The 12,717-nt window shown below is 47.4% G+C and overlaps 1 protein-coding gene across 3 annotated transcripts in view; it reads right to left on the reverse strand.

Annotated features, from left to right (window-relative positions):
* Positions 1–12,717, reverse strand: part of reln (reelin) — a 293,151-nt gene that overhangs the window by 75,569 nt on the left and 204,865 nt on the right. For all 3 annotated transcript variants that reach the window (XM_090213321.1, XM_090213329.1, XM_090213323.1), the window contains exons 12-15: positions 8,412–8,563; positions 6,331–6,446; positions 5,081–5,289; positions 2,487–2,615 (exon numbers count right to left, since the gene is read on the reverse strand). In XM_090213321.1, the coding sequence (XP_090069447.1) occupies positions 2,487–2,615; positions 5,081–5,289; positions 6,331–6,446; positions 8,412–8,563 (606 nt within the window). The remainder of the gene's footprint in view (positions 1–2,486; positions 2,616–5,080; positions 5,290–6,330; positions 6,447–8,411; positions 8,564–12,717) is intronic.

Raw genomic sequence — 12,717 nt, forward strand, 5'->3', positions numbered from 1 at the left:
TTCCAACAATTGTTTTCAGACAGATTATTTCACTTATAATTCACTGTATCACAATTCCAGTGGGTCAAAGGTTTACATACACTAAGTTGACTGTGCCTTTAAACAGCTGGGAAAATGACAGAAAATGATTGCATTAGAAGATTCTGATTGGCTAATATCATTTGAGTCAATTGGAGGTGTACCTGTGGATGTATTTCAAGGTCTACCTTCAAACTCAGTGCCTCTTTGCCTGACATCATGGGAAAAACAATAGTACGCAAGTATAAACACCATGGGATCACGCAGCCGTCATACCACTCAGGAAGGAGACGCACTTCGTCTCCTAGAGCTGAACGTACTTCGGTGTGAAAAGTGCAAATCAATCCCAGAACAACAGCAAAGGACCTTGGAAAGATGCTGGAGAAAACAGGTACAAAAGTATCTATATCCATAGTAAAACGAGTCCTATATCAACATAACCTGAAAGGCCTCTCAGTAAGGAAGAAGCCACTGCTCCAAAACTGCTATAAAAAAGCCAGACTACAGGTTGCAACTGCACATGGGGACTAAGATCGTAATTTTTGGAGAAATGTCCTCTGGTCTGATGAAACAAACAGAACTGTTTGGCCGTAATGACCATCGTTATGTTTGGATGAAAAAGGGGAAGGCTTGCAAGCCGAAGAACACCATCCCAACTGTGAAGCACGGGGGTGGGAGCATCATGTTGTGGGGGTGCTTTGCTGCAGGAGGGACTGGTGCACTTCATAAAATAGATGTCATCATGAGAAAGGGACATTTATGGATATATTGAAGCAACATCTCGAGACATCAGTCAGCAAGTTAGTTTGGTCGCAAATGGGTCTTTCAAATGGACAATCACCCCAAGCATAAAAAATGGCTTGACGACAACAAAGTCAAGGTATTGGAGTGGCCATCACAAAGCCCTGACCTCAATCCTATAGAAAATGTGTGGGCAGAACTGAAAAAGCATGTGCGAGCAAGGAGGCCTACAAACCTGACTCAGTTACACCAGCTCTGTCAGGAGGAATGGGCCAAAATTCACCCAACTTATTGTGGGAAGCTTGTGGAAAGCTACCTGAAACGTTTGACCTAAGTTAAACAATTTAAAGGCAATGCTGTTAATTGAGTGTATATAAACTTCTGACCCACTGGGAATGTGATGAAAGAAATAAAAGCTGAAATAAATCATTCTCTCTACTATTATTCTGACATTTTCACATTCTTAAAAGAAATTGGTGATCTTAACTGACCTAAAACAGGGAATTATTACTATGATTGAATGTCAGGAATTGTGAAAAACTGAGATTAAATGTATTTGGCTAAGGTGTCTGTAAACATAAGTTAAACTGTACCCGTAGCATGCACTCTATGTATTTGGTTAGCCCGCCATGTGGCATTAAGGTTAGGGAAGTAGTGGGTAGGTAGGAGAGGGGGCTCTTTAACTTTCTTTGCTTTGGTTCCGTCCAGCCCCCCCTTCCCCACAATTACCGTGTGAACGAAATAAATTCCCTGTAAACAGTAATATTATCTGCCTCTGTAATCCTTACCCTCACCTACAGTCACATACCTCCATACCTCCACCTTCAGTCATATACCTCCACCTACGGTCACATACCTCTTTACCTCCACCTAGTCACATACCTCTTTACCTCCACCTACAGTCACATACCTCCACCTACAGTCCCATACCTCTTTACCTCCACCTACAGTCCCATACCTCTATACCTCCACCTACAGTCACATACCTCCATACCTCCACCTTCAGTCATATACCTCCACCTACGGTCACATACCTCTTTACCTCCACCTACAGTCCCATACCTCTTTACCTCCACCTACAGTCCCATACCTCTTTACCTCCACCTACAGTCACATACCTCCATACCTCCACCTTCAGTCATATACCTCCACCTACGGTCACATACCTCTTTACCTCCACCTACAGTCCCATACCTCTTTACCTCCACCTACGGTCACATACCTCTTTCACTCCACGGGGAGTTGAGTGTAGCATGGTGTTGTGTTCCCCCTTCCAAGAGGCGTACGTAACATCATAAAATAATAACATTTTAAAGGCTAATAAGGCTGGTAGAACCGTTCATAGAGGGTTCTCGGTGGACCCGTTCATAGAGGGTTCTAGGTAGAACCGTTCATAGAGGGTTCTCGGTGGAACCGTTCAGAGGGTTCTCGGTGGAACCGTTCATGGAGGGTTCTATGAAGAATCGTTCATAGAAGGTTCTCTGCAAAGGGTTCTGCCCAGCACCAAAAAGGTTTAACCTATCGGGACAGACCGATGAACCCTGTATGGTTCAACTTAGCAACCTTCTTTCTAAAAGTGCATATCCAGGAAAACACTAAACACACACACACACACACACACACACACACACACACACACACACACACACACACACACACACACACACACACACACACACACACGTAAAGCCACATAAACAAACACACACACACACAAACATCCCTACCCGCTGTAGTTATCAGAGGAGTAGATGGTGCTATGTGGTAGGTGAGGTCCAGCACACAAGTCTGGGAGACACTCTGTGTGGAGCAGGGACCAGGAACGACCGTGATTGGTGGAAAACTCCAGATTGACACTAACAAAGAGGAAGACACGTTTTTATTCCACCTTACAACACATTGTAAAAAAAGGGGAAGAATTGTCAGTATTGAGAAATGGGGGAAGAACTGTCAGTATTGAGAAATGGGGGAAGAATTGTCAGTATTGAGAAATGGGCGAAGAATTGTCAGTATTGAGAAATGGGGGAAGAATTGTCAGTATTGAGAAATGGGGGAAGAATTGTCAGTATTGAGAAATGGGGGAAGAATTGTCAGTATTGAGAAATGGGGGAAGAACTGTCAGTATTGCGAAATGGGGGAAGAATTGTCAGTATTGAGAAATGGGGGAAGAATTGTCAGTATTGAGAAATGGGGGAAGAATTGTCAGTATTGAGAAATGGGGGAAGAATTGTCAGTATTGAGAAATGAGGGAAGAATTGTCAGTATAAGAGAAATGGGGGAAGAATTGTCAGTATAAGAGAAATGGGGGAAGAATTGTCAGTATTGAGAAATGGGGGAAGAATTGTCAGTATTGAGAAATGGGGGAAGAACTGTCAGTATTGAGAAATGGGGGAAGAACTGTCAGTATTGAGAAATGGGGGAAGAATTGTCAGTATTGAGAAATGGGGGAAGAACTGTCAGTATTGAGAAATGGGGGAAGAATTGTCAGTATTGAGAAATGGGGGAAGAATTGTCAGTATTGAGAAATGGGGGAAGAATTGTCAGTATTGAGAAATGGGGGAAGAATTGTCAGTATTGAGAAATGGGGGAAGAATTGTCAGTATTGAGAAATGGGGGAAGAATTGTCAGTATTGCAAAAAATCTATTAATATGAAATGTGTGCAAATAGAAAATGTATTGATTGGTTTGCATCGTGCTGGCTGTTGAGGGCAACAGTACAGAAGGTGTATTGATTGTTTTGCATTGTGCTGGCTGTTGAGGGCAACAGTACAGAAGGTGTATTGATTGGTTTGCATTGTGCTGGCTGTTGAGGGCAACAGTACAGAAGGTGTATTGATTGTTTTGCATTGTGCTGGCTGTTGAGGGCAACAGTACAGAAGGTGTATTGATTGGTTTGCATCGTGCTGGCTGTTGAGGGCAACAGTACAGAAGGTGTATTGATTGGTTTGCATCGTGCTGGCTGTTGAGGGCAACAGTACAGAAGGTGTATTGATTGTTTTGCATTGTGCTGGCTGTTGAGGGCAACAGTACAGAAGGTGTATTGATTGGTTTGCATTGTGCTGGCTTTTGAGGGCAACAGTACAGAAGGTGTATTGATTGTTTTGCATTGTGCTGGCTGTTGAGGGCAACAGTACAGAAGGTGTATTGATTGTTTTGCATTGTGCTGGCTGTTGAGGGCAACAGTACAGAAGGTGTATTGATTGTTTTGCATTGTGCTGGCTGTTGAGGGCAACAGTACAGAAGGTGTATTGATTGTTTTGCATTGTGCTGGCTGTTGAGGGCAACAGTACAGAAGGTGTATTGATTGTTTTGCATTGTGCTGGCTGTTGAGGGCAACAGTACAGAAGGTGTATTGATTGTTTTGCATTGTGCTGGCTGTTGAGGGCAACAGTACAGAAGGTGCATTGATTGGTTTGCATCGTGCTGGCTGTTGAGGGCAACAGTACAGAAGGTGTATTGATTGGTTTGCATCGTGCTGGCTGTTGAGGGCAACAGTACAGAAGGTGTATTGATTGGTTTGCATCGTGCTGGCTGTTGAGGGCAACAGTACAGAAGGTGTATTGATTGTTTTGCATTGTGCTGGCTGTTGAGGGCAACAGTACAGAAGGTGTATTGATTGGTTTGCATTGTGCTGGCTGTTGAGGGCAACAGTACAGAAGGTGTATTGATTGTTTTGCATTGTGCTGGCTGTTGAGGGCAACAGTACAGAAGGTGTATTGATTGGTTTGCATCGTGCTGGCTGTTGAGGGCAACAGTACAGAAGGTGTATTGATTGTTTTGCATTGTGCTGGCTGTTGAGGGCAACAGTACAGAAGGTGTATTGATTGTTTTGCATTGTGCTGGCTGTTGAGGGCAACAGTACAGAAGGTGTATTGATTGGTTTGCATCGTGCTGGCTGTTGAGGGCAACAGTACAGAAGGTGTATTGATTGTTTTGCATTGTGCTGGCTGTTGAGGGCAACAGTACAGAAGGTGCATTGATTGGTTTGCATCGTGCTGGCTGTTGAGGGCAACAGTACAGAAGGTGTATTGATTGGTTTGCATCGTGCTGGCTGTTGAGGGCAACAGTACAGAAGGTGTATTGATTGTTTTGCATTGTGCTGGCTGTTGAGGGCAACAGTACAGAAGGTGCATTGATTGGTTTGCATTGTGCTGGCTGTTGAGGGCAACAGTACAGAAGGTGTATTGATTGGTTTGCATCGTGCTGGCTGTTGAGGGCAACAGTACAGAAGGTGTATTGATTGTTTTGCATTGTGCTGGCTGTTGAGGGCAACAGTACAGAAGGTGTATTGATTGTTTTGCATTGTGCTGGTGTATTGTACCTGTTGGCAGGCTGGTAGGATCCACAGCCCAGGTTGATGGAGAACTGGGCCACGTGGGTGTGTGTGGCAGGCAGAACGGGCAGCAGCTGCATGAAGTCTACGGCCCAGACGTGACGGTTGGCACCACCGTGTGCCCGCTGCTCCAGACAGAACTGGGTGACAGGGGTCTGGAGGTCTGGAGGTAGGGCTACTGATACTACAGATGGACTCTAGGGGAAGACGGAGGAGAGGAGGGGGAGGAAGGAGAGAGGGGGGGGAAGTAGGAGAGGAAGGAAGAGAGGGAGAGGGGGAGGAAAAGAGGGGGAGGAAGGGAGGAGGGAGGAAGGAAGAGGGGGGAGGGGGAGGAAGAGAGGGGGAGGAAGGGAGGAGGGAGGAAGGAAGAGGGGGGAGGAAGGAACAGGGGGGAGGAGGGAGAAAGGAGGATAGGGGGGAGGAGGGAGAAAGGAGGAGGGGAAGGAGAGGAAGGAAGAGGGGGGAGGGAAAGATGGAGTGATAGGGTGGTGAGAGGGGAGATGGGGTAAAAATAGGAGAGATATGGGGGAAAGATGGAGAGGAAACACAGTAGAGGAATAACAGAGTTGGCTGGATAAACGTATTTTATATTCTCCTAAACATCAACAGAACAGCTAGAGCTAGATCACATTATAGAGCAGGTCTGTTTAGAGTAGAGGACAGAGCAGGTCTGTTTAGAGTAGAGGACAGAGCAGGTCTGTGTAGAGTAGAGGACAGAGCAGGTCTGTGTAGAGTAGAGGACAGAGCAGGGTTGTTTAGTGTAGAGGACAGAGCAGGTCTGTGTAGAGTAGAGGACAGAGCAGGTCTGTGTAGAGTAGAGGACAGAGCAGGTCTGTGTAGAGTAGAGGACAGAGCAGGTCTGTGTAGAGTAGAGGACAGAGCAGGTCTGTGTAGAGTAGAGGACAGAGCAGGGTTGTTTAGTGTAGAGGACAGAGCAGGTATGTTTAGTGTAGAGGACAGAGCAGGGTTGTTTAGTGTAGAGGACAGAGCAGGTCTGTTTAGTGTAGAGGACAGAGCAGGTCTGTGTAGAGTAGAGGACAGAGCAGGTCTGTGTAGAGTAGAGGACAGATCAGGTCTGTGTAGAGTAGAGGACAGAGCAGGTCTGTGTAGAGGACAGAGCAGGTCTATATAGGACAGAGCAGGTCTGTATAGTGTAGAGGACAGAGCAGGTCTGTATAGTTTGGCAGATTGTCCAACAGCACATGGTCTCTGTGTGTGTGTGTGTGTTTTGGTCTCACCTTGTAGGAGGAGTATGGCAGGGTGTCTAACAGCACGTGGTCTCTCCTCCCCTCTGACCTCCCAAACAAGATGACATCATTCTCATGGGACTCTCCTGGGTCACACTCTCCTCCACCTGCAGGAAAACACACAGACAGTCGGGAAAACACAGACAGTCGGGAAAATGTTTGGTTGGAAAAAGACTAACAGGGTAGCCTAGTGGTTAGAGTGGAGGGGCGGCAGGTAGCCTAGTGGTTAGAGTGGAGGGATGGCAGGTACCCTAGTGGTTAGAGTGGAGGGACGGCAGGTAGCCTAGTGGTTAGAGTGGAGGGGCGGCAGGTAGCCTAGTGGTTAGAGTGGAGGGATGGCAGGTACCCTAGTGGTTAGAGTGGAGGGACGGCAGGTAGCCTAGTGGTTAGAGTGGAGGGGCGGCAGGTAGCCTAGTGGTTAGAGTGTAGGGATGGCAGGTAGCCTAGTGGTTAGAGTGGAGGGGCGGCAGGTAGCCTAGTGGTTAGAGTGGAGGGATGGCAGGTAGCCTAGTGGTTAGAGTGGGGGGGGCGGCAGGTAGCCTAGCGGTTAGAGTGGAGGGGCGGCAGGTAGCCTTGAGGTTAGAGTGGGGGGGCGGCAGGTAGCCTAGTGGTTAGAGTGGAGGGACGGCAGGTAGCCTAGTGGTTAGAGTGGAGGGGCGGCAGGTAGCCTAGTGGTTAGAGTGGAGGGATGGCAGGTAGCCTAGTGGTTAGAGTGGAGGGGCGGCAGGTAGCCTAGTGGTTAGAGTGGGGGGGCGGCAGGTAGCCTTGAGGTTAGAGTGGGGGGGCGGCAGGTAGCCTTGAGGTTAGAGTGGGGGGGCGGCAGGTAGTCTAGCGGTTAGAGTGGAGGTGCGGCAGGTAGTCTAGCGGTTAGAGTGGAGGGGCGGCAGGTAGTCTAGCGGTTAGAGTGGAGGTGCGGCAGGTAGTCTAGCGGTTAGAGAGGAGGGGCGGCAGGTAGCCTTGAGGTTAGTTGGACTTGTTGGACTTGTAACCGGAAGGTTGCAAGATCGAATCTGACAAGGTACAGATGTGTCATTCTTCCCCTGAACAAGGCAGTTAACCCCACTGTTCCTAAAACCTTGTCCCTCCCCTTCATCTGCACTGACTGAACGTATTGTCCAATATGGTGGAAGCTCGTCAGTGAATGTAAGGAGAGGGGAGAAGGTAATTTTTGACCCGCGGGTAACTGTGTTGGTGGTTACCTTACCCATGGTGAAGTGGAAGCACCCGTGGGTAACGGTCTGTGGTGGTGGTAACCTTACCCATGGTGAAGTGGAAGCACCTGTGGGTAACGCTCTGTGTTGGTGGTTACCTTACCCATGGTGAAGTGGAAGCACCCGTGGATAACGGTCTGTGTTGGTGGTAACCTTACCCATGGTGAAGTGGAAGACCCGTGGATAACGGTCTGTGTTGGTGGTTACCTTACCCATGGTGAAGTGGAAGCACCCGTGGGTAACTGTCTGTGTTGGTGGTTCTTACCCATGGTGAAGTGGAAGCACCCGTGGGTAACGGTCTGTGTTGGTGGTAACCTTACCCATGGTGAAGTGGAAGCACCTGTGGGTAACGCTCTGTGTTGGTGGTTACCTTACCCATGGTGAAGTGGAAGCACCCATGGGTAACGGTCTGTGTTGGTGGTTACCTTACCCATGTTGAAGTGGAAGCACCTGTGGGTAACGGTCTGTGTTGGTGGTTACCTTACCCATGGTGAAGTGGAAGCACCCGTGGGTAATGGTCTGTGTTGGTGGTAACCTTACCCATGGTAAAGTGGAAGCACCCGTGGGTAGAGGTCTGTGTTGGTGGTAACCTTACCCATGGTGAAGTGGAATCGCCCGTGGGTAACGGTCTGTGTTGGTGGTTACCTTACCCATGGTGAAGTGGAAGCACCCGTGGTTAGCGGTCTGTGTTGGTGGTTACCTTACCCATGGTGAAGTGGAAGCACCCGTGGTTAGCGGTGTGTGTTGGTGGTTACCTTACCCATGGTGAAGTGGAAGCACCCGTGGTTAGCGGTCTGTGTTGGTGGTTCTTACCCATGGTGAAGTGGAAGTACCCGTGGGTAGCGGTCTGGTGGTTCTTACCCATGGTGAAGTGGAAGCGGATGTTTCCAAAGGAGGTGGTGTCCAGGTAAGGAGTACACATCTTCCTCTCTCCACCCCTCTCAAACACCAGGGCCAGGCCCGACTCTATCTCTCCACACTGGGTCCCATACACTGCTCCCTCGATGTCCCAGCTAAACACACACACACACACAGGCACGCACGCACACACACACAAACATAGGCACGCACACACACACACGCACACGCACACGCACACACACACACAAACATAGGCACGCATGCACACACACACACAAACATAGGCACGCATGCACACACACACACACACAAACATAGGCACGCATGCACACACACACACAAATAGAAAGATAGAGAGAGAGAAGGGTTATATTAGTACTGCAGTAAACTTTACACAGACAGAACAACGCCTCACTACAGACACTGAAAAAGTGCACTAAGTTATAACCAATGGACTCTGAAAGAGGCACCCGTTGAAAATAGTTAACAATCACCCTGGGTATCTCCTCTCCTCTCCTCTCCTCTCCTCTCCTCTCCTCTCCTCTCCTCTCCTCTCCTCTCCTCTCCTGTCAGGTATTATCCTTAGTATCCCTGTCACATCGACAGGGTTGTTGGGATGAGGCGCCTCTACAGGTGGTGACATAGAGAGCGAGGGGTTCTCCCTGCTTAGCCTACAAAACATGTCCTCATACACTACCTAACAGGTGTGAGATGTCATAGCATGCAATTACTGCCCATGTTAAGAACATAAACCTGCGGTTCTCCTCTCGTTAACATACTGACATACACAGAGAGCACGGGGCTTCCTTAATCACGTCCTCATTTAGATCCTCCATAACTCTCCAAACCCTGCCTCTAATTCTCTTCATCTCGCTCTCTCTCTGTGCTTCTCTCTTTCTCTCCTCTCTATTTCTTTCTCTCTCTTTCTCTCTCTGTTTCTCTCTCTCTCTCTCTCCATGCTTCTCTCCATGCTTCTTTCCATCTCTCTCTCTCATCTAGCCACTCTAAATTTTGCCCATTCTTCAAGGCTAAACTGCTCCAGCTCCTTCAAGTTGGATGGGTTCCGCTGGTGTACAGCAATCTTTAAGTCATAACACAGATTCTCAATTGGATTGAGGTCTGGGCTTTGAGTAGGCCATTCCAAACATTTAAATGTTTCCCCTTAAACCACTCGAGTGTTGCTTTAGCAGTATGCTTAGGGTCATTGTCCTGCTGGAATGTGAACCTCCGTACCAGTATCAAATCTCTGGAAGACTGAAACAAGTTTCCATCAAGGATTTCCCTGTATTTAGCTCCATCCATCATTCATTCAATTCTGACCAGTTTCCCAGTCCCTGCAGATGAAAAACACCCACACAGCATGATGCTGCCACCACCATGCTTCACTGTGGGGATGGTGTTCTCGGGGTGATGAGAGGTGTTGGGGTTGCGCCAGATGTAGCGTTTTCCTTGATGACCAAAAAGCCAAATTTTAGTCTCATCTGACCAGAGTACCTTCTTCCATATGTTTGGGGAGTCTCCCACGTGTGTTCGCTTATTTTTTTCTTTAAGCAATGGCTTTTTTCTGGCCACTCTTCCGTAAAGCACAGCTCTGTGGAGTGTACGGCTTAGAGTGGTCCTATGGACAGATTCTCCAATCCCCACTGTGGAGCTTTGCAGCTCCTTCAGGGTTATCTTTGGTCTCTTTTTTGCCTCTCTGATTAATGCCCTCGTTTCCTGGTCTGTGACTTTTTGGGGGTTCCTCTCTTGGCAGGTTTGTTGTGGTGCCATATTCTTTCATTTTTTTACAATGGATTTAGTGTTCTTCCGTGGGATGTTCAAAGTTTCTGATATTTTTTTATAATCAAACCCTGATCTGTACTTCTCCACAACTTTGTCCCTGACCTGTTTGGAGAACTCCTTGGTCTTCATGGTGCCACTTGCTTGGTGGTGCCCCTTGCTTAGTGGTGTTGCAGATTCTGGGACCTTTCAGAACAGGTGTATATATACTGAGATCATGTGACACTTAGATGGCACACAGGTGGACTTTATTTAACTAATTATGAGACCTCTGAAGGTAATTGGTGGCACCATATCTTATTTAGGGGCTTTATAGAAAAGGGGGTGAATACATACAGCGTGCGCACCACTTTTCCGTTTTTTTTTAAATCATTTTTTGAAAAATGTTATTTTTTTCATTTCACTTCACCAATTTGGACTATTTTGTGTATGTCCATTACATGAAATCCAAACAAAAATCCATTTAACTTACAGGTTGTAATGCAACAAAATCGGACAAACGCCAAGGTGGATGAATACTTTTGCAAGGCGCTGTAGCATGGGATATAGCTAGGGATACAGCTAAGGATTTTTTATTTATTTATTTTATTTCACCTTTATTTAACCAGGTAGGCTAGTTGAGAACAAGTTCTCATTTACAACTGCGACCTGGCCAAGATAAAGCATTGCAGTGTGAACAGACAACACAGAGTTACACATGGAGTAAACAATTAACAAGTCAATAACACAGTAGAAAAAAAAGTCTATATACATTGTGTGCAAAAGGCATGAGGAGGTAGGCAAATAATTACAATTTAGCAAATTAACATTGGAGTGATAAATTATCAAATGGTCATGTGCAGGTAGAGATACTGGTGTGCAAAAGAGCAGAACAGTTCATGAATAAAAACAGTATGGGGATGAGGTAAGTAAATTGGGTGGGCTATTTACCGATGGACTATGTACAGCTGCAGCGATCGATAAGCTGCTCAGATAGCAGATGTTTAAAGTTGGTGAGGGAGATAAGTCTCCAACTTCAGCGATTTTTTGCAATTCGTTCCAGTCACAGGCAGCAGAGAACTGGAAGGAAAGGCGGCCAAATGAGGTGTTGGCTTTAGGGATGGTCAGTGAGATACACCTGCTGGAGCGCGTGCTACGGGTGGGTGTTGCCATCGTGACCAGTGAACTGGACTTGTAGATGACCTGGAGCCAGTGGGTCTAGCGACGAATATGTAGGGAGGACCAGCCGACTAGAGCATACAGGTCGCAGTGGTGGGTGGTATAAGGTGCTTTAGTAACAAAACGGATGGCACTGTGATAAACTGCATCCAGTTTGCTGAGTAGAGTATTGGAAGCTATTTTGTAGATGACATCGGCGAAGTCGAGGATCGGTAGGATAGTCAGTTTTACTAGAGTTCAGTGTGTATACAGAATGGTGTCGTCTGCGTAGAGGTGGATCAGGGAATCGCCCGCAGCAAGAGCAACATCATTGATATATACAGAGAAATGAGTCGGCCCGAGAATTGAACCCTGTGGCACCCCCATAGAGACTGCCAGAGGACCGGACAACATGCCCTCCGATTTGACACACTGAACTCTGTCTGCAAAGTAGTTGGTGAACAGTCATTAGAAAAACCGAGGCTGCTGAGTCTGCCGATAAGAATATGGTGATTGACAGAGTCGAAAGCCTTGGCAAGGTCGATGAAGACGGCTGCACAGTACTGTCTTTTATCGATGCCGGTTATGATATCGTTTAGTACGATATGTGATGATGTGCTGATGTGCACCCGTGACCGGCTCGGAAACCAGATTGCACAGCGGAGAAGGTACGGTGGGATTCGAGATGGTCAGTGATCTGTTTGTTGACTAGGCTTTCGAAGACCTTAGATAGGCAGGGCAGGATGGATATAGGTCTGTAGCAGTTTGGGTCCAGGGTGTCTCTCCCTTTGAAGAGGGGGATGACTGCGGCAGCTTTCCAATCCTTGGGGATCTCAGACGATATGAAAGAGAGGTTGAACAGGCTGGTAATAGGGGTTGCGACAATGTCGGCAGATAGTTTCAGAAATAGAGTGTCAAGATTGTCAAGACCAGCTGATTTGTACGGGTTCAGGTTTTGCAGCTCTTTCAGAACATCTGCTATCTGGAATGGGGTAAAGGAGAAGCTGGGGAGGCTTGGGCGGGTAGCTGCGGGGGGGGGGGGGGGGGGGGGGGAGCTGTTGGCCGTGGTAGGAGTAGCCAAGAGGAAGGCATGACCAGCTGTTGAGAAATGCTTGTTGAAGTTATCATGATTATCATGAATTTATCAGTGGTGACCGTGTTACCTAGCCTCAGTGCAGTGGGCAGCTGGGAGGAGGTGCTCTTGTTCTCCATTTTTACAGTGTCCCAGAACTTTTTTGAGTTAGAGCTACAGGATGCAAATTTCTGCTTGAAAAAGCTGGCTTTTGCTTTCCTGACTGACTGCGTGTATTGGTTCCTGACTTCCCTGAACAGTTGCATATCGCGGGGACTATTCGAAGCTATTGCAGTCCGCCACAGGATGTTTTTATGC

The sequence above is a fragment of the Oncorhynchus mykiss genome, chromosome 2 (genome assembly GCF_057628025.1).
Source record: "Oncorhynchus mykiss isolate SJ-2025 chromosome 2, ASM5762802v1, whole genome shotgun sequence".
NCBI lineage: Eukaryota > Metazoa > Chordata > Actinopteri > Salmoniformes > Salmonidae > Oncorhynchus > Oncorhynchus mykiss.